The sequence below is a fragment of the Chlorocebus sabaeus genome, chromosome 17, assembly GCF_047675955.1.
Source record: "Chlorocebus sabaeus isolate Y175 chromosome 17, mChlSab1.0.hap1, whole genome shotgun sequence".
Lineage (NCBI taxonomy): Eukaryota > Metazoa > Chordata > Mammalia > Primates > Cercopithecidae > Chlorocebus > Chlorocebus sabaeus.
This window is the reverse complement of record NC_132920.1, coordinates 70485774-70505763: the sequence shown is the minus strand read 5'-3', so window position 1 is coordinate 70505763 and position 19990 is coordinate 70485774. Positions and strand designations below refer to the sequence as shown.

Below are 19990 nucleotides of genomic sequence, written 5' to 3'. Positions count from 1 at the left end.
ATGTGGGAAACTATTCTATCCACTCATAAAGGTGGATTCATAAAGCAAACATAGTTGTGCAACCTACAACAGAGTGTCAGTAGCGTAAATTACTCAGAATTTATACTATGTAGTTTGTCTTCTAAATGCCACAAGGCCTCACACAAATATAACTCCTATATAAAGGTAATCAAAGATTATATGGAAATGATTTCTAAAATACTCAGGATAGTTACAAATCAAGTCTCTAATAACGGTCTAAAATAATAAACAACATATACTTTCTAATCGAGAGATGGAGAACAGTCAAGAAGAATCAGTCATAACATTTTACACTTAGTAACAGAGATGCCCCTCAACTTACAATGGGTTAGGCTTCAGTAAACCCATCCTAAGCTGAATGTATTTTAAGTTAAAAATGCATTTAATACACCTGACCTACCAAACATAGCCGATCCTAGCCTACATTAAATGTGCCCAGAACACTAACATTAGCCTACGGTTGAGCAAAATCATCTAACACAAAGCATATTTTTAATAAAGTATTGAATATCTCATGTAATTTATTGAATACTGTACTGAATGTGAAAACAGAATGGTTACACTAGTACTCAAAGTACAGTTTCTACCAAACGCATACTGCTTTGTCACCATCATGAAGTGGAAAAATTGTAAGTCAAATCATCATTGTGAATCAGAGGTCTCTAATTACTTCTAAATACCATATGTATCATATATTTTTATGTAATTATGTAATCTGTGTACCAAATTCCTACTAAAAACCTACTATATACACAGCACAGCTCACAGCAAGTCAATATCTACCTTTAATGAACAATAGTGTGATAAAGTTCACATCTTCCTAAATACTAACGGATAAAATGTGAACTGTAAAAATGAGTTGATGTTTTTTAAATTCAAAACAAGTAAGTTTTAAAGGATACTGATCTGTCTGTGGTCTCCGAAAGTTCTCTGGAAGATTGGCTTCATAGAGTAGTCTTGCTTTAGTATTTCCCATATCTTGCATGCACTATAATAAAAAAAAGTATTTTCATTACTCACATGAACATTAAAAAGTGATTCCTGCACATACATATACACATATACACAAATACGAAATAATTTATTATTTCCAATATATATTCTCCTTAGAAATATAATTTAAATCACAACTATGAAATTAATCACTCAAGTTAAAATAGAAGCATATTTTTAATCCTTCACATTTACTAACATATGTTGATCCATAGTCCATAATCTTCTAAATGTCTTTTTTTTGTGAAAACAGTACACTTACTACTTCCTAAAAGTGAATTCCCTGGTAGTTTGCAGGCAGTATTGCCTTTTTTTTTTTTAGTGCACCACTTGAACAATGCTCCCATTTCCAGGGCTGACAAGTTTTCTTTGTTTTGAGCTTTGAAACACCCTGGGATTCTACTTATTTACAATCAAGATCACAAAGAAGTCCAGATAAAAGAGAAACAGTGCTGACCTAGAACTCTGCAGAAATGTATTAATTTCTTTTGAGTTATTAATAATAATCCCTTTGAGGAGTTTCCCTACAAAACCCCACTAATAAATTGTGCCTAATGCCCAAACTTTACATATAAGTTCAGTTCATAGAACCTCCTCCCTAAAAATCTGTGAATTCCAATGGTAAGAACCATTACTCAGTAAGCACAAAACAATTTGATAATCATTTAAACCAGTTTAATTAAGTTTCAGTGTCATCTATGAGGAATGACTAACCAAACAGTACTTCCTTGAGATTCTTTTTAGAAACTAAGTATAAGATTTACGAACATTATAATATTGTATTACATCATTTACATAGAACTTGAGTTCCTTAAAATGTTTTAACTGGTAGAGAGATCAGTTTTCTTAATTTCTTTTTCTTTCTGATTTCCCAGACACACACCCCTATGTCCTTGAGATGACAATCCAGATTTAACAGGTTACCTGACATCTGCCTTGAGTTGCAGCCCTCAAGTGTACACAGAACTATCTTTCTTCAAACAAAAAATATAGTGACTCTTCTCCCAAGAGTTTTAAAGTGCACTAAATTCCAATATACAATCACCTCTAGGTTATCTATTCTTCCTCACCTCAATGTAAGTATTCTCTCAGAGTAAACTACATTTCTAAGTCTTTCCTCTAGAGATAATGAGAAAGTGAAGTAATGGAGAGGGGAGAAAAATAGATTAAAAAGTGGGGAGGCTTTATCATTAAGCTCTAAGATGACATAGAAGGCAGAATAAACGTAAGCTTCAAAATTGTGTAAAATAAAAAAATTAAAAAGGTAAACAGTATAAAGTCAGAGGGTTCTATGACATCACAGTGGCTACCAGCATGAAGTTAGCATAAGAAGAGTTAATATGTAATTCTGTGTGTGGAGAGAGGAGCTGAGAAAATATCAGTATAGCTCACCCTTCCTGAAAATCGAAAAAAAATGTTTTCCATCTCAAGCACTCAAAAGATGTTGCATCTTTGTGCTGTGATGCGAATTTGTAAACAGAAGATGATCAAGTTATATAATCATAAAAACATTAAACATTTGGAAAGAACTAGACCAAGGAAAAATGTCTCTCAGTCTGCGATGAAGCGAAAAGTAATTCAGATACAGTTCACTGAGACTGCAAAAGCAAGAAAATTTGAAAAGTTTCTATCAAGCAAGCAAGAATATATAGAAATGTTAACAGAAAAGTTAATAAGATTAAAAATACTATACTATATCTCATCAATCCTCATTTACATTTTTTCACATTTTAACATCTTTGAATTAGGAATGCATCTCACAATTGATGGTGTCTAATAACTGGTATTTTTTTCTTATTAGTCCATAAAGCAGATGTGCTTCTTACAATCAGCAGTATCTTATATTCAATGACTATGACTGTACACATTTATTTAATGTAGCTCATTAATATCTTAGGGGGAAAATAAAAAATAATTAGGAACAAGGCAGACATGTACATTACACCAAACTATTAAACATTGTTCTAGTGATGTTATCCCAAATAGATAGTAACATTAAAATCTGAAAGGTAGAGGTGATGTGAAAGAATGAGTCATTTCCATAGGAGATCGCTGCCAAAAAGTGACTGGGTAAAGATGCATGTATGGGTTTGTTAGTTGGGATTTGGGGAAACAAGAATTCAATGACATCACAGATGTACAGAGATCATTTGGTGACTATAAAAAAAAAAAAATTGGTAAGCTTAGTTTCTAGGTTTCCAAAAAGTAGACTAGAAAAGGGTGGAAGGTAGGGGAGCAGTGGAAGAACCAGTGAAAATGAAAGGTTGGGCAATTTGGAAATGAGAGGGCAGGGGAATAAAACAACAGGAGCTAATGTTTTTGGGAGGTGATAAAGAATATGGTGCAAACTAGCTGTCCTCAAGGACTCAAGGCCCTGAAGAGTAAACTCCGCCCAGTAACTAGCAGAAAAAAAAATAATTAAAATAGCATAATAGCTACAGTGACAAGCATTAGCCTCAACACTTTACCTATATTTGCAATTTTAAATTTCAAAACAACCATGAGATAGGCATTATTATCCTAATTTTACAAGAAAAGAATCTGTAAAGATGTTAAGTAACAGGCCTAAGATTCTATCAGTCTCCATAATTCAACTCGCAATAGAACCAACATCACCCATCAATGATTTTTATATTTCAGGCTTCATCCAGTGGAACTGGGACTATGTCCTGCAGGGTCTACTAACAGCAGGCTCTTTGTTTCAGAGGTCTGGTTTTCATTTTACAGAGAGGAAACTGAGGCACAAAAAGGTTGTATGATTGTTCTACTGGGTAATATACTGCATCACTGAGATGGCTGAGACTAAGATCCAGTTCCTTCACTCCCAATCCATACCACCATGCAGCAGCTAGTCAAAATAAGTATCTAGGAAATTTTACAACATGACAGAAGATGCTATAAGTGTTACCTCTATTATTAAAACATCATTCCTGTTGTTAAAACATTATTCCTTTTCTTTTAGGTTCTCTCACCAAAAATGCTTCTACTTATTCTTTGGCAATTAATTATTCAGTTTTCCAAAGCTAAGTCAAGCAGACTGGCTGCAAAAAAAAAATGGGGAGTGTGGAGGGGATGACATATACTTTGTCTAAAAGAAAAACTAAGCTCTATTTTTTAAATTATTTTAAATTATGGGTAATAAACTAGCTATCTGAACCTCTACCATCCAGTTCCTATGAATCAAGCCAGATCCTAAGTACTATTTTAATACTTAGTACTTAACATCATTTTGAAACACTTACATTTTCTAAACTTGCTTTCACTTCTCCAATAGGAGGGATAATTGTAAGGCTATCAAATAAACCACTAAAAATTCAAAGATCTTAGTAATTTTGAAAATTCTTCGGCTTTAGAGAAGTCACATCATTCCCTGTCAGTATGTTTTTTCTCTTTATCTCACACTTCAAGTCTGAAAAAAGAAAGGTGAGGACTCTGAATTACTTAAGTTAAAGTTTCTATTAAATTTATTTTTTAAATATTTTTAAGTAGACGTTTATTTACTTGTTAAACTACACTTCATTTCAAAATGAAGATTTAAAAAACAAGTCAAGCACCCAGTGAGGAGAAAATATATTGACATTCTTGACAAAGTAAGAAATGATTGTAAGACTCTGTTAAATACAAACTCAACATTCATGTTTAAGAAAAATATACTAACACACTGAGGAATAAGTGAACATGTACTTCATAGTTAAGATAAATGCCAGTAGACTGAACGTATTTTTATTTTTATTTATTTTTTCTAAGACAGAGTCTCACTCTGTCACCCAGGCTTGAGTGCAGTGGCACAATCTTGGCTCACTGCAACCACCATCTCCTGGGTTCAAGTGATTTTCCTGCCTCAGCCTCCCAAGTAGCTGGGATTACAGATGTGTGCCACCATGCCCAGCTAATTTTTGTATTTTTCGTAGAAATGAGGTTTCACCATATTGGCTGGGCTGGTCTCAAACTCCTGACCTCAGATGATCTGCCCGCCTGGGCCTCCCAAAGTGCTGGGATTACAGGCATGAGCCACCGCACTCTGCCAATTGAACATATTTTTTAAACTACTGTTATTTACTTTTCCCACTAAATTCAGTCTGTTCTCATTTAACATATGTTCCCAGAATGATGAATTTTGTACCACACTTTTTTAATTGACTTCATCCAATTGGATCTTCACCCAAACTTACCACCCTTATAATTACAAAGGAAAGCTTCACCTGGAAATAGTGTAATAAACCATTTAAGAATCCTAAACCCTACTATTAAAAGTATTTTTCCCTCATCAATCAATAATCAATGTGTTTTTAGTTTCCCCACATAACCTAGTACATACAACATCACCAGCCCAAAGCATCACATGACTTGAAAGTCAGTATTTTCAAATATTTTTTGAATTGCTGAAATTCATCTACTGCCTAACATATTGTCATCATAATCTAATGTATATGAAACATTTCTATTTGTGAAACTTCCTAAGTACAAAACATTTTACCCAACCCCAGTTTTAGCATTAAAACAGCAAAACCTCTATTCTAAAACAATTTTAAGTCATTTATGTTTTACAGAGACTGAAGAGAATTTGGGCTGTCAATTTAAAATTTTAACTGACACTTGCTTATCACATTTGTCTAATTTAATAAACTAAAATATACAAAAAGTAACACATATAACAAAACATGGGAATAGATAAAAAGAAACTAGGCAGAATCAATGAGTAGGCAAGCAAATGTAATAGGAGATTTCATTCATTTTTAACAGTACCGTAAATGTTTAAAAAAAAAAAAAAATCACTGTTTCACGTCAACAGGGCATCTCCAGTGACAAATGGCAATTAAGCAGCACACAACAGTTTTACTGAAAACAGAACCTTGAAACAAATGTGTGAAGATAAAGAGTAGGAACAGATAAAACAAAATGTGCCCAAGTTTACGTCATTGTCAGGATCAGGAAACAATAATTAAATATAATAAAAGGCAAAATAAATGACATACCACCTGAAATTCCAAATTAATAATTCATTCCCTGAAAAGAAGACTTGTCAAATATTTTGTTTTAATCTTCCAAAATCTTGGAAACCAGAGGTCTCTAAGTGAAGAATCTACTTCAAAGTATGGCTTCTATCTGTCCTAGACCAACTACAGCCAAATACAGTCTATTCCACGCTCAGTGGCTAAGCCTCATAAATGTGGCTTCTTGGACTTTCCTTCTTTGTACATCTCCCTTTTTCTCAGTATCTTCTTCTTACCCCTGTACTTCGTCCCTCAGATGCTAAGAAGTACCTGAGCAACAGACATTAATAGTAAAACTAAAATTCATTCTAATATATTGTTTCAGGAAGCTATCTGCATAGTTTTCACAAATTTGTATGTGTGTACTGACTTGCCCTTTGGAGTTTACTGATTGCTTTTTAAAAATGAGCTAAGTGGGGGAAAAAATAATAGAGAAGCAGATATTGCAACCGATTAGGTTACAATTAAGTTGCAATTAGATCTTCTAAATTCTCAATGGCAAAACTGCAAAATGTTAAAATAATCAGTCAAATCTTAAATATCAATGTTTAACAGAAGGATGCTACATGCCTATGTTTAATCTGGAGGAAGAAAAATAATCTAATAACTATTTAAAATAGTTTCCTACCCAACTAGATATGGTTTGGTTTTGTGTCCCCACCCAAATCTCATCTCGTAATACCCACAAGTCATGTGTTGGGAAGGGACTTGGTGGGGGGTGACTGAATCATGGGGATCTGTTCCCCACGTTGTTCTCATAAAAGGCAGTTCTCATGAGATCTGATGGTTTTAAAAATGGCAGCTTCCCCTGCATGCTTCTCTCTCTCCTGCTGCCATATAAGATGTGCCTTGCTTTCCCCTTGCCTTCCGTAGTAATTGTAAGTTTCCTGGGGCCTCCCAGCCATGAGGAACTGAGTCAATTACACCTCCTTTCCTTATAAATTGCCCAGTCTCAGGTGGTATTTTTATAGCAGTGTGAGAACACACTAAGACACGAATTTTCTTCTACTCCATTTTCTGAGGAACTGATTGAGAGAAAGAAGAGTCCTACCTACGGGTCAAAAGATTTTTGTAAGGATATAAAAACGTATGCCAACTGTAAGTCTATGTATATATATGCATAAAATATTTGAGGAAAAATATACAAGAAACTGATAAACATGATTACTTCTATGGAGGGCAACTGAATGGCAGAGACAGAAGTGGGAGGGAGAATATTCACTGCACTTTTGTACCCTTTAAAGTTTGTACCATGTCCACATATTTTCTATTCCCAAGAACTGAATAAAATAATTAGAGGGGACTATAGTAATCCTGCATTGTTTCTAAATAAAATACTATCTAGAGGGAGCTTAAATAGGGTATCCAAGCAGTACCTGAATCAGAAAAAGGAGACTTTTACTAAGGAGAACAAAGTCTTCTGAGAAATCAAAAAGATCATGAATATATATTTTTTAAAATCTCATCCAAGCAGATCTTACACTCAAAATACATTCAAAGCATAAATATGGCATTTATTGACCATGCATTTTTCCAGTATCATCATCATCTTATAGAAACATCATTGTTGCTGATGATTAAAACTTTAAATTTTTAATGTATTTGTGTGGGAGTGGGGAAACTACTTGCTCTATTATTTTCTAGTCATTAAAAGCTTTAAAACACAAACACTAGGATTTTCAACTGAAAATCTTATTTTCAGCTGAATGTATATTTTTTTAAAAACTTTTATAAAGATAAATGAATATTTTTAGTCCCTGGATAAATTCTTCATGGCAGTAACTCACCTCTACTACTACTTGAAATTTTCCAGAAATTTTTCTATCTTCCTCCCAAAAGCCACCAGGATTTCTTGCATAGGAGCAAGCCTTTCAGGACTGGTTTCAAGATCTTTTGGATTCCAGCTGCTGGAAAAGAAGGGCCACCGCTTTTGGTCTCAGGAACTCTTTGGAAATATTTAATACAGAGTCCATTCCTTCAGTTTCATATAATTGTTTTTTAGGGGAAGTTATTCTCTAATTATTTTTTTAAAGAATAAATCACACAATTCAAATTTTTTAATGATGATGTGGAATTAGAGGCAGCAGTTTCCATACTTTTCACAATTTCTAGATATTCTCAGATACTGATTTATCTGTTGCAGCATTTGCTAATTACTACAAACTGAGAGAATGTTTTCTTTTTTGTAAGCAATGCAATTAAACACTGTTATGACAAAATTGGAAAAGCTTCACATTACACTCTTCTGTCGTCTCTACTTAATATAATATCCATATCATTTAAAGTCCAGGTATAAACTATCTACTTTTGCTCTGGGTGCTTAAGACCCAGCTCAGGAATCATCCTGGACTCTCCCCTCTTCTGCCAAAAGTCTTGGTTATTCTAACTCCTCAATATATTCTCTGTAGGCATCTCCTGTTTATCAAGTCCACTGCCATTACCTTAATTCAGGATCTAGTCATCTAATGCCTAGGCTACTGCAGGAATATTTTAAGAGCTCCCTACTCTCTCCCTACTATCACTCATAAGATCAGCACCAAACCAGTCACTGGCTGTAACCTTCACCATTACCTCCAATGACACATATAACTGCACCTAGCAGTCTGGTCAAAGAACTTACTCAAACACGACATGCTTTCTCCACCTTTCTACCAGAAAGGCCCTCAGCACACTGTGGTATGCATTCACTGATTAATAAACAAATAAAGTTTACTATAAAAATAACAGTGATACATTTAAAAAATATTAAAACCTACCATATGACCAGATAATACAATACAAAAAAAAAAAAAAGCCACTTTTTGATGTGCTGAAGATCACCCACCAATTAGTTAATAGAGCCAGAAGCAGAACCCAATTCTACAGTCCCAGGACATTATTTTAACTACGAATGCTATCTTCTATCATTATTATATTCACACAAAGCAGGAAAGAAAGTGAATACACATCTAAAATATTCTGTGCAATAAAATTAATAATTATGTTTCTAGATGATCCATACGTACATGTATTCACTCAACACCCATAACAACTTCCTGTACTCTACAGGGGGACTTAAGCCCTTATCCTCAAATAACTTATTATTTATTCTCTCTCAGTTCTACCTAAATTAGGGAGTTTAGAATTAAGAGTTAAATCAAGCTCTGAAACTGAGGCAATAATTAATAGCCTACCAACAAAAAAAAGAGTCCAGGACCAGATGGATTCACAGCCAAATTCTACCAGAGGTACAAAGAGGAGCTGGTACCATTCCTTCTGAAACTATTCCAGTCAATAGAAAAAGAGGGGATCCTCCCTAACTCATTTTATGAGGCCAACATCATACTGATTCTAAAGCCAGGCAGAGAGACACAACAAAAAGAGAGAATTTTAGACCAATATCCCTGATGAACATCAATGCGAAAATCTTCAATAAAATACTGGAAAACTGAATACAGCAGCACATCAAAAAGCTTATCCACCATGATCAAGTCAGCTTCAACCCTGGGATGCAAAGCTGGTTCAACATACACAAATCAATAAACGTAATCCATCATATAAACAAAACCAATGACAAAAACCACATGATTATCTCAATAGATGCAGAAAAGGCCTTCGACAAAATTCAACAGCCCTTCATGGTAAAAACTCTCAATAAATTCGGTATTGATGGAACATATCTCAAAATAATAAGAGCTATTTATGACAAATCCACAGCCAATATTATACTGAACGGGCAAAACCTGGAAGCATTCCCTATGAAAACTGGCACAAGACAAGAATGTCCTCTCTCACCACTCCTATTCAACCTAGTGATGGAAGTTCTGGCCATGGTAATCAGACAAGAGAAAGAAATAAAGGGTATTCAATTAGGAAGAAAGGAAGTCAAATTGTCCCTGTTTGCTGATGACATGACTGTGTATTTAGAAAATCCCATCGTCTCAGCCCAAAATCTCCTTAAGCTGATAAGCAACTTCAGCAAAGTCTCAGGATACAAAATCAATGTGTAAAAATCACAAGCATTCCTACACAACAATGACAGAGCACCAAATCATGAGTCAATTCCCATTCACAACTGCTACAAAGAGAATAAAAAACCTAGGAATCCAATTTACAAGGGATGTGAAGGACCTCTTCAAGGAGAACTACAAACCACTGTTCAACGAAATAAAAGAGGACACAAACAAATGGAAGAACACTCCATGCTCATGGATAGGAAGAATCAATATCATGGCCATACTGCCCAACGTAATTTATAGATTCAATGCCATTCCCATCAAGCTACCAATGACTTTCTTCACAGAATTGGAAAAAACTGCTTTAAAGTTCATATGGAACCAAAAAAGAGCCCGCATAGCCAAGACAATCCTAAACAAAAAGAACAAAGGCTGGAAGCATCACACTACCTGACTTTATACTACAAGGCTACAGTAACCAAAACAGCATAGTGCTGGTACCAAAACAGATAATATAGACCAATGGAACAGAACAGAGGCCTCAGAAATAACACCACACATCTACAACCATCTGATCTTCGACAAACCTGACAAAAATAAGAAATGGGGAAAGGATTCCCTATTTCATAAATGGTGCTGGGAAAACTGGCTAGCCATATGTAGAAAGCTGAAACTGGATCCCTTCCTTACACCTTATACAAAAATTAATTCAAGATGGAATAAAGACTTAAATATTACACCTAAAACCATAAAAACCCTAGAAGAAAACCTAGGCAATACCATTCAGGACATAGACATGGGCAAGGACTTCATGACTAAAACACCAAAAGCAATGGTAATAAAAGCCAAAATTGCAAATGGGATCTAATTAAACTAAAGAGTTTCTGCACGGCAAAAGAAACTACCATCAGAGTGAACAGGCAACCTACAGAATGGGAGAAAATTTTTACAATCTACCCATCTGACAAAGGACTAATAGCCAAAATCTACAAAGAACTCAAACAAATTTACAAGAAAAAAACAACTCCATCAAAAAGTGGGCAAAGGATATGAACAGACACTTTTCAAAAGAAGACATCTATGCAGCCAACAGACACATGAAAAAATGCACATCATCACTGGCCATCAGAGAAATACAAATCAAAACCACAATGAGATACCATCTCATACCAGTTAGAATGGGGATCATTAAAAAGTCAGGAAACAACAGATGCTGGAGAGGATGTGGAAAAATAGGAACACTTTTACACTGTTGATGGGAGTGTAAATTAGTTCAACCATTGTGGAAGACAGTGTGGCGATTCCTCAAGGATCTAGAACTAGAAATATCATTTGACCCAGCCATCCCATTACTGGGTATATACCCAAAGGATTATAAATCATGCTACTATAAAGACACATGCACACGTATGTTTACTGTGACACTATTCATAATAACAAAGACTTAGAATCAACCCAAATGTCCATCAATGATAGACTGGATTAAGAAAATGTGGCACATATACACCATGGAATACTATGTAGCCATAAGAAAGGATGAGTTCATGTCCCTTGTACGGACATGGATGAAGCCAGAAACCATCACTCTTAGCAAACTATCGTAAGGACAGAAAACCAAACACCGCATGTTCTCACTCATAGGTGGAAACTGAACAATGAGATCACTTGGACACAGGGTGGGGAACATCACACACCGGGGCCTGTCGGGGGTGGGGAGCTGGGGAGGGTTAGCATTAGGAGAAATACCTAATGTAAATGACAACAAGTTCATGGGTACAGCAAACCAACATGGCATGTGTATACCTGTGTAACAAACCTGCACGTTGTGCACATGTACCCTAGAACTTGAACAAAAAAAAAAAAGAATTGGGAGTTAAATGAAAATCTTCCACTAAGTAACATCTTAACAATTTTGCTCACTCCGTTGACATAGTGATATCACCTACATGTAAGAGAAAATTCTAAAATATGATATTTTCAAAAAAACTATTAATATTACTGATCTCATTTAAAGTTTAACCTTAAAAATTGTTAACAAATCAAGAGGAAGAAGAAAATAAAGGGCACAATCTTGCACATTCAAATTAAAAATTTGTGTACTTTTTTCCAAATGGATTGTTTAAAATGCAAATCTCTTATGAAACTTCACAGATTAAATTTTGTTATAGACAGTATCACATTTCTCTCTTTACCTCAATCTTCACATGCAGGCAATACAAAAACCCTATGCTAGAGGCTGCTCCTATTCTCTGCTCTTCTTTGAAGATACGTTTGATGATTCTAGCAAGGGTTTAGCATCAACTGAATCTCAATTAACTTAAAGTTAAGCATGTACCTGAGGACCTAATTTGAGAAATGTTGTTAGCTTGATCGAATTATAATGAGAAATCCTCCCACAAAGTAAGAAAAAAGGCTTTTTGGCCTACGATTTTATTGAATAAATGTGTACCAAGAATTGTGTACTGAAAGCTTATTACGTACCTGGTTCTATAAGACACTAGGAAAATTTATGCAAGGGTCAAACCCCTAAGAGATTAAATAATGCTCTAACACAGAGTTCTCCAGATTACCTTTAACTAAAATTGTATTCTATTAAATATTGCTTATCATAAAAATTCTATCACAGCAGAGATAACTTTCTAAGTTCCCAGAATCTCCCCAGAAAAAAGAAAACAGAAAGACCTAGGTAGAAAAACTAAAAATCAATGGATGATAGTTACAACAAAATTAAGTGACTGATTATCCCCACAAACCTCAAAATGCCATCAGGTAGGAACAAACCACTACAATGACCACTAAACCTGCCTGATGCCTACAACTAATGGGGAGTCCAATGGATCTGAGAAAAAAAAAAAAATTCAAGAGATATATAAACTGGAAATCACAGTGAACCAATCTGAGAAAAGTACAGAAGTTGAAAAGGATTTTTCCCCAGTCTGATATGGTTTGGCTGTGTCACTACCCAAATCTCATCTTGAATTGTAGCTCCCATAATTCTCACGTGTTGTGGGAGAGAAACAGTGGGAGATGACTGAATCATGGGGGCAGTTTTCCCCTTACTGTTCTCAAGGTCATAAATATGTCTCACAAGATTTGATGATTTTATAAGGGGAAACCTCTTTCACTTGGCTCTCATTCTCTACTGTCTGCCACTACATGAGATGTGCCTTTTGCCTTCTGCATGATTGTGAGGCCTCCCCAGGCATGTGAAACTGTGAGTCCATTAAACCTTTTTCTTTATAAATTACTCCAGTCTTGGGTACGTCTTTATCAGCAGCGTGAAAACAGACTAATACAATAAACTGGTAACGGGAGTGGGGCGCTGCTGTAAAGATACCCAAAAATGTGGAAGTGACTTTGGAACTGGGGAACAGGCAGCAGCTGAAACAGTTTGGAGGGCTCAGAAGAAGACAGGAAAATGTGGGAACATTTGGAGCTTCCTAGAGACTTGCTGAATAGCTTTGACCAAAATGCTGATAATGATATGGACAATGAAATCCAGGCAGATGTGGTCTCAGATGGAGATGAGGAACTTGTTGGGAACTGGAGTAAAGGTGACTGTCGCGATGTTTTAGGAAAGAGACTGGGCCGCATTTTGCCCCTGCCCTAGAGATTTGTAAATCTTTGCACTTGAGGGAGATGACTTAGGGCATCTGGCAAAAGAAATGTCTAAGCAGCAAAGCATTCAAGAGGTGACTTGGGTGCTGTTAAAACCATTCCATTTTAAAGCAGAAACAGAGCCTAAAAGTTTGGAAAATTTGCAGTCTGATGATGAGATAGAAAAGAAAAACCCATTTTCTGAGGAGAAATTCAACCTGGTTGCAGAAATTTGCATAAGTAATAAGGAGTCAAATATTAATGACCAAGACAATGGGGAAAATGTCCTCAGGGCATGTCAGAGACCTTCCTGGCAGTCCCTTCCATCACAGGCCTAGGGGCCTAGAAGGAAGAAATGGTGTTGTGGGCCAGGCCCAGGACCCCCTGCTGTGTGCAGCCTAGGGACTTGGTACCCTGCATCTCAGCTGCTTCAGCTGTGGCTAAAAGGCACCAATGTATAGCTCAGGCCATGGCTCCAGAGGGTGTAAGCCCCAAGGGTTGGCAGTTTCCCTGTGGTGTTGAGCCTGCGAGTGCACAGAAGTCAAGATTTGACTTTTGGAAACCTCTGCCTAGATTTCAGAGGATGTATGGAAATGCCCAGATGTCCAAGCAGAAGTTTGTTGCAGGGGTGGGGCCCTCATGGAGAACCTCTGCTAGGGCAGCGTGGAAAGAAAATGAGTAGTGCAAGCCCCTACACAGAGTCCCCACTGGGGCACTGCCTAGTGATCTATGAGAAAAGGGTCACCATCCTCCAGACCCCAGAATGGAAGATCCACCAACAGCTTATACCATGTACCTGGAAAAGCCACAGGCACTCAACACCAGCCCGTGAAATCAGCCAAGAAGGAGGCTATACCGTGCAAAGCCATAGGGGCAAAATCATAGGGGTGGAGCTGCCCAAGGCCATAGGAACCCACCTCTTGCATCAGTGTGGCTTGCATGTGAGACACAGAGTCAAAGGAGATAATTTTCGAGCTTTAAGATTTGACTGACCTGCTGGATTTCCCACTTGTATGAGTCCTGTGGCTCCTTTATTTTGGCCAATTTCTCCACTTGGAACAGCTGTATTTGCCCAATGCCTGCACCCCCATTGTATCTAGGAAGTAACTAACTTGCTTTTGATTTTACAGGCTCATAGGTGGAAGGGACTTGCCTTGTCTTGGATGAGACTTTGGACTATGAACTTTTGAGTTAATGCTGAAATGAGTTTAGACTTTGGGGGACTGCTGGGAAGGCATGATTGGTTTTGCAATGTAAGGACATGAGATTTGGGAGTGGCCAAGGGTGGAATGATATGGTTTGGCTGTGTCCCCAGGCAAATTTCATCTTGAATTGTAGCTCCCATAATTCCCATCTGTTGTGGGAAAGACCCAGTGGGAAATAACTGAATCATGGGGGAAGTTTTCCCCTTAACTGTTCTCTTGGTAGTAAGCCTCATGAGATTTGATGGTTTTACAATGGGAAACCCCTTTCACTTAGCTCCCATTCTCATCTGCTACAATGTAAGATGTGCCTTTCACCTTCCGCCATGATTGTGAGTCCTCCCCAGCCACATGGAACTGTAAGTCCATTAAACCTCTTTTTCTTTATAAATTACCCAGTCTCAGGTATGTCTTTATTAGCAGTGTGAAAACACACTAACACACAGTCCAATAACAATTAAGTGTGAATGGGCCGCAATAAGCTTAGAATGGGGAGAGACAGTCTAGCCCCTACAAACTCTCATAACTGACCACGAAGTTTCTCTTCCAGGATAGGGCCCCAAACTGAGGAAAAGAAAATACCTGGGAATTGACTCAAAATTGAGCAGGACAGGTATAACAAGAGATAATACAAAAGGAGATCGTCCAGATGAAAGTGCAAAAAGGGAACAGAACAGGAACATCTGAACAGATGGCCTTGCCTTTTTTTTTTTTTTTTTTTTGAGACGGAGTCTTCCAAGTAGCTGGGACTACTGGCATGTGCTACCATGCCCGGCTAATTTTTCTATTTATAGTAGAGACGGGGTTTTGCCATATTGGCCAGGCTGGTTCGAACTCCTGACCTCAGGTGATCCACCTGCCTCAGACTCCCAAAGTGTTGGGATTACAGGCGTGAGCCACCGCACCCAGTCATGCCCTTGTTTTTAAACATTTCATGAAAACAACAGAAGAGGGAGGTATGTGAAGTTAAAAAAGCTATCTTGAATAGGACTTCCTCCTAAAAGTAAAGGAAAATTAATATCGCATAAAAATGATCAACAGAAAGAATCAAGATAAAAATCTCATACAAAGTTAATATAAAAAAGAGTAAGAATAATAGCTCTACAATGAAACCACACCTAGAAAAAGCTGCCCAAAAAAACAGATTAAAACTGTAATCTACTAATTCAGAACTAGCTAAAAGACATGTATGCGATGAAAAAACATATAAAATTAAAGACATGGACAAATAGAACAACCAAATTAGAAATTTTAAAATAAGAAATATTCAGAATTAAAATGACAGAATCAAGAAAAAATTAGAAATAAAAGAAAAAACATTTCAGAAATAAACATTAAACAAAATGAAACATGACAACAAATAATAGTCTAAAAAATGGAAAGGCAAAAGAAGGAAAAAAATTGTAATTAAAAAAAGTAATAAAAAGGATCCAAAAGCAAGTGATAAATATTGCCGTTAGGCAATAAAGATCCAACATACAGGTAAGAGGAGTCGCTGAAGAAGAAAACTAAAACAAAACAATATTAAAAATAAACTGTAGTTCAAAAATAAATAAACTGTAATTCAAAAAACTTCACTGAAACAAAAAAAGGCATAAAACTACGTACTGAAGGAGCATACCATATGTAGGTATTTTTGGTCTAAAAGAAACTCACTTTATATTTAAAGATATAGTTAAACACATAAGCACAGAAGATTTATCAAACACCGACCAAAGGAAATCTGCAGTGGCTACTAGTGTATGCATAAAAACTGACACATCTACACAACTGCTGTGCAACAAAAGATAATGTGAGCCAGTTATATCATTTTAAATCTCGATTAGCCTCATTTAAAAAAATTAAAACAGGTAAAATTGATTTTAATTATTTATGTTTCTCTTCTGCAGAACTCACATGGAAAATACTATGCTTATCTCACCTTCATCCACAGACTTAAAAAATAGTGTCGTGAAAACTTTTTGCAATAAACTGATAATCTAATTACTCACCAACAGCTAAGACAGCACCCAAGAGAAAGGATCAAAGCAATACATTCTTGGAATCTGCTCTAAGTAAAACAAACTTGCACATCTTATGTAAAATTTAAATTTCGACTGTCTATCAATATACTAGGTTCTCTCCAGTTCCAGATTTTTATTTTTTAAAGACAGCAGAGGTATCACACAAATATTGTACTTTAATGAACTGTAAGTCATTTTATTTGAAAAATTAATGTGCTTCTAAATAATAAAATTTATTCCAACTTTACTTGAAATAACTATGTGAGAGAGTGAAAGAGCAGAAAACTTCTTTAATGTACTTAGCCACTTTCATCTCCTCTTATAATCCTAAACATCTCAGTTTTACCACTGAATATTGGGACAACATGACCACTAACATAAGTAGTGCCTGTCGTTTTAGTTGCTTTTTAAGCTACAGTAAAATATTTATGGTATCTACCAATACTCTTTTCCTATTCACTCTGTATCTGGCCTGATTGAGAATTTAAGTTGAGGCCACAGAATATAGCAAAGCTTACTTATGAAGACTGATGAAAACCCCTCATTTTGCCTTCCATAAGAAATTTTTTCTAGGAAAGGTCAAAAGTTTAAATTAAGACAAGCAAGTCAATACTATGACATAGGTATTGCTAAGTTAAGCTAAAGACTACGCAGTTAGCTCATAGGTTTTTCTAGGAATAACTAGGTTATAATAGAAATCTGTATCCACTGTTTTTTTTTTTCTTAATAGAAAATATAAACAGCAAAAGCGTGTGTTCAAAAACAATTCTTCCAGATTGAGAAAAAAAAAAATCTGTCTTACAGATTTAACCTGAGAATCTTTTCACATTCTTTTGACTTACGTGAGAATACTAACATTTTTTACTCTGAGGTTGAATTTCACTTTTGGTAAAAGCTGAATCACCATCACTAGCCATGATATAATTTTTATGCAAAGACAAGAAATGAAAATGCTTTTGGAACCGCTATGGTAACTAAAGAAGACTGAGTATACAACTAAAACATTCTCAACAATGGAAGAAACTTCAGAGTCATCTAAACTACTCCTCATCGGCCTACTGAATGCTTAAATCCCGGCCACATGTTTCCAGGTAGTTGTCCAGCCTCTTTACAAACCATTCCAGTTAACAGTAAACCAACCTATCTTCCAAGGCAATCAATTTCATTTCTGGACAGTTTTAAATCTTGAAAAATACTGCCTTTCTAGTACCTGCATATATTACCTTGGAATTTTCATATGCTAGCTTAAGTTACCCTCCCTAAGGCTGCTGTATTTTTGGAATTTTAAAGCGAAACAGGAACATGAGGTGAAAAAGAGATCAAGAAACAAAAAAAGACTACATAAAAATACAGGCTAAATGGGAAGGGGAGTGCATGATTCTTTTTTCTCCATTCCCCATTCATTGCTAAGGATAATAAGCATTATCTCAGAATTTAATCAAACCAAAGACTGATCTCAACATTCCATTAAAAAACAAGTGCATACTGTGTTCCCAGCATAGTGGAAGCCACCACAAGCACTACAAAGACACATATGATAAATTTTCAAACTGCTGGAAACTTACAATTTAGTTAGACATAAGCAAAGGTAACAATATATGGTACTTGCCATAGATAATTGAGCACATACTACATACAGAAAAAGCTTTTATTAAAGTACAGATTTAAGCTGGGTTTTAAAGAATAGGAAGAATAGGAAGGTTTGCCAGAAGGGATATGCAAAATACATTTCCGGCTGAGCACGGTGGTCCATGCCAGTAATTCCAGCACTTTGGGAGGCCAAGGTGGGTGGATCACCTGAGGTCAGGAGTCCAAGACCAGCCTGGCCAACATGATAAAACCCTGTCTCTACTAAAAATACAAAAAAAAAAATTTAGCCAGGCATGGTGGCTCATGCCTGTAGTCCCAGCTACTTGGGAGGCTGAGACAGGAGAATCGCTTGAACCCAGGGATGGAGGTTGCAGTGAGGTGAGATCACAACACTGCACTCCAGCCTGGGTGACAGAGCAAAACTCCATCACAAAAGCAAACAAACAAAAACTACATTTCCAACACAGACAACAGCAGAACCAAAACAAAACAAAAGAACACACTATCAGATTGTTTCAGCAGAAACAGCTGTCTGGTACAGCCAAAGCTATTTGTTGTAAAGCGTCTGAAGTAAGGTCAAAGACAAATGATGAAGCCAGAAGGCAGAGGAACATGAAGACCAGTTTAATGAAAATAAAAACTTTTATGAGTCTCATAGAAGAATCAATGCAAATTTCTTAGGATGGAACTAAAATAACCAAAGCAACGTTTCAGGAAAATTACTCTGAATGCACTGTGTAAAATAAATGGAGATGTGACACTGATGAGAAATCAGGAATAAGGTAAAGCCCTGGACATGTCAGAGAATGAAACCAGAAAGCAGCAGAAGCAAGGAAAGAATTAAGAATACAGAAGCAAAAGGGAGAAAAGAGTAAGAACCATAGAATATACAAGTTTTTAAGATTAACTGGAACAATGACATTAACTTTCTTTCCAAATGGCTCATTATTTCCATTTTAGTTTGTCAAGCTGAAAGTAAAATAAAGACATCTACTACTCTTAATATTTACAAATGCTAAACATTAGTAACTATCACTATAGCCAAAATTCCCATATTGAAACAATTTCATAAATCCTTGTTTCCTGTTTCCATATGGCATATACAGGGATTTGGTTGATATTGCTGTACAACAAGAGTTAATTCTGGTATTCCATTCTTTACTCCACCCAAAAGTATAATATCTTGGGTGGGGCGGGGGGGAAGCTATAGTATTTATGAAAGTATGAAAAACTTGGTCCTTTCCAAAAATTTGAGAAGTACCTCACAATAAACCCAAGACCAAACACATTTAATCTGACCATGAACCACATTAAAAGAACTTTTAAGACTTTTTTAAGGTAACTTTATTTCTATGTTATTAAAAATCAAAGTAAGTTTTGGGAGACAATTATTTTCTTTTAAAAATAACCATACAGCAATTCTAACAGCTGTACATATTGTTGTGCTCTAAAAACTGAAATACATAACGTATACATAAATAACAGATAAAAATATGGTACATATAACATCAGTTTATAAGTAACCTTGAGGAAAAACTCAGCAGTTACATTTTACAGAATTACACACACACATACACACAAAGAACATTTTTATTTAGCAGCTTGACTCGGCTCGAAGATTAAATCCTGTTTCCACATTTACTAATAAAAGGTAT

At 35.9% G+C, this 19990-nt stretch overlaps 1 protein-coding gene across 5 annotated transcripts in view; it reads right to left on the bottom strand.

Moving 5' to 3' along the window:
• Window positions 1-19990, bottom strand: part of SMAP1 (small ArfGAP 1) — a 186528-nt gene that overhangs the window by 98136 nt on the left and 68402 nt on the right. For all 5 annotated transcript variants that reach the window (XM_008013566.3, XM_008013567.3, XM_073006131.1 and 2 more), the window contains one exon: window positions 924-1009. In XM_008013566.3, the coding sequence (XP_008011757.1) occupies window positions 924-1009 (86 nt within the window). The remainder of the gene's footprint in view (window positions 1-923; window positions 1010-19990) is intronic.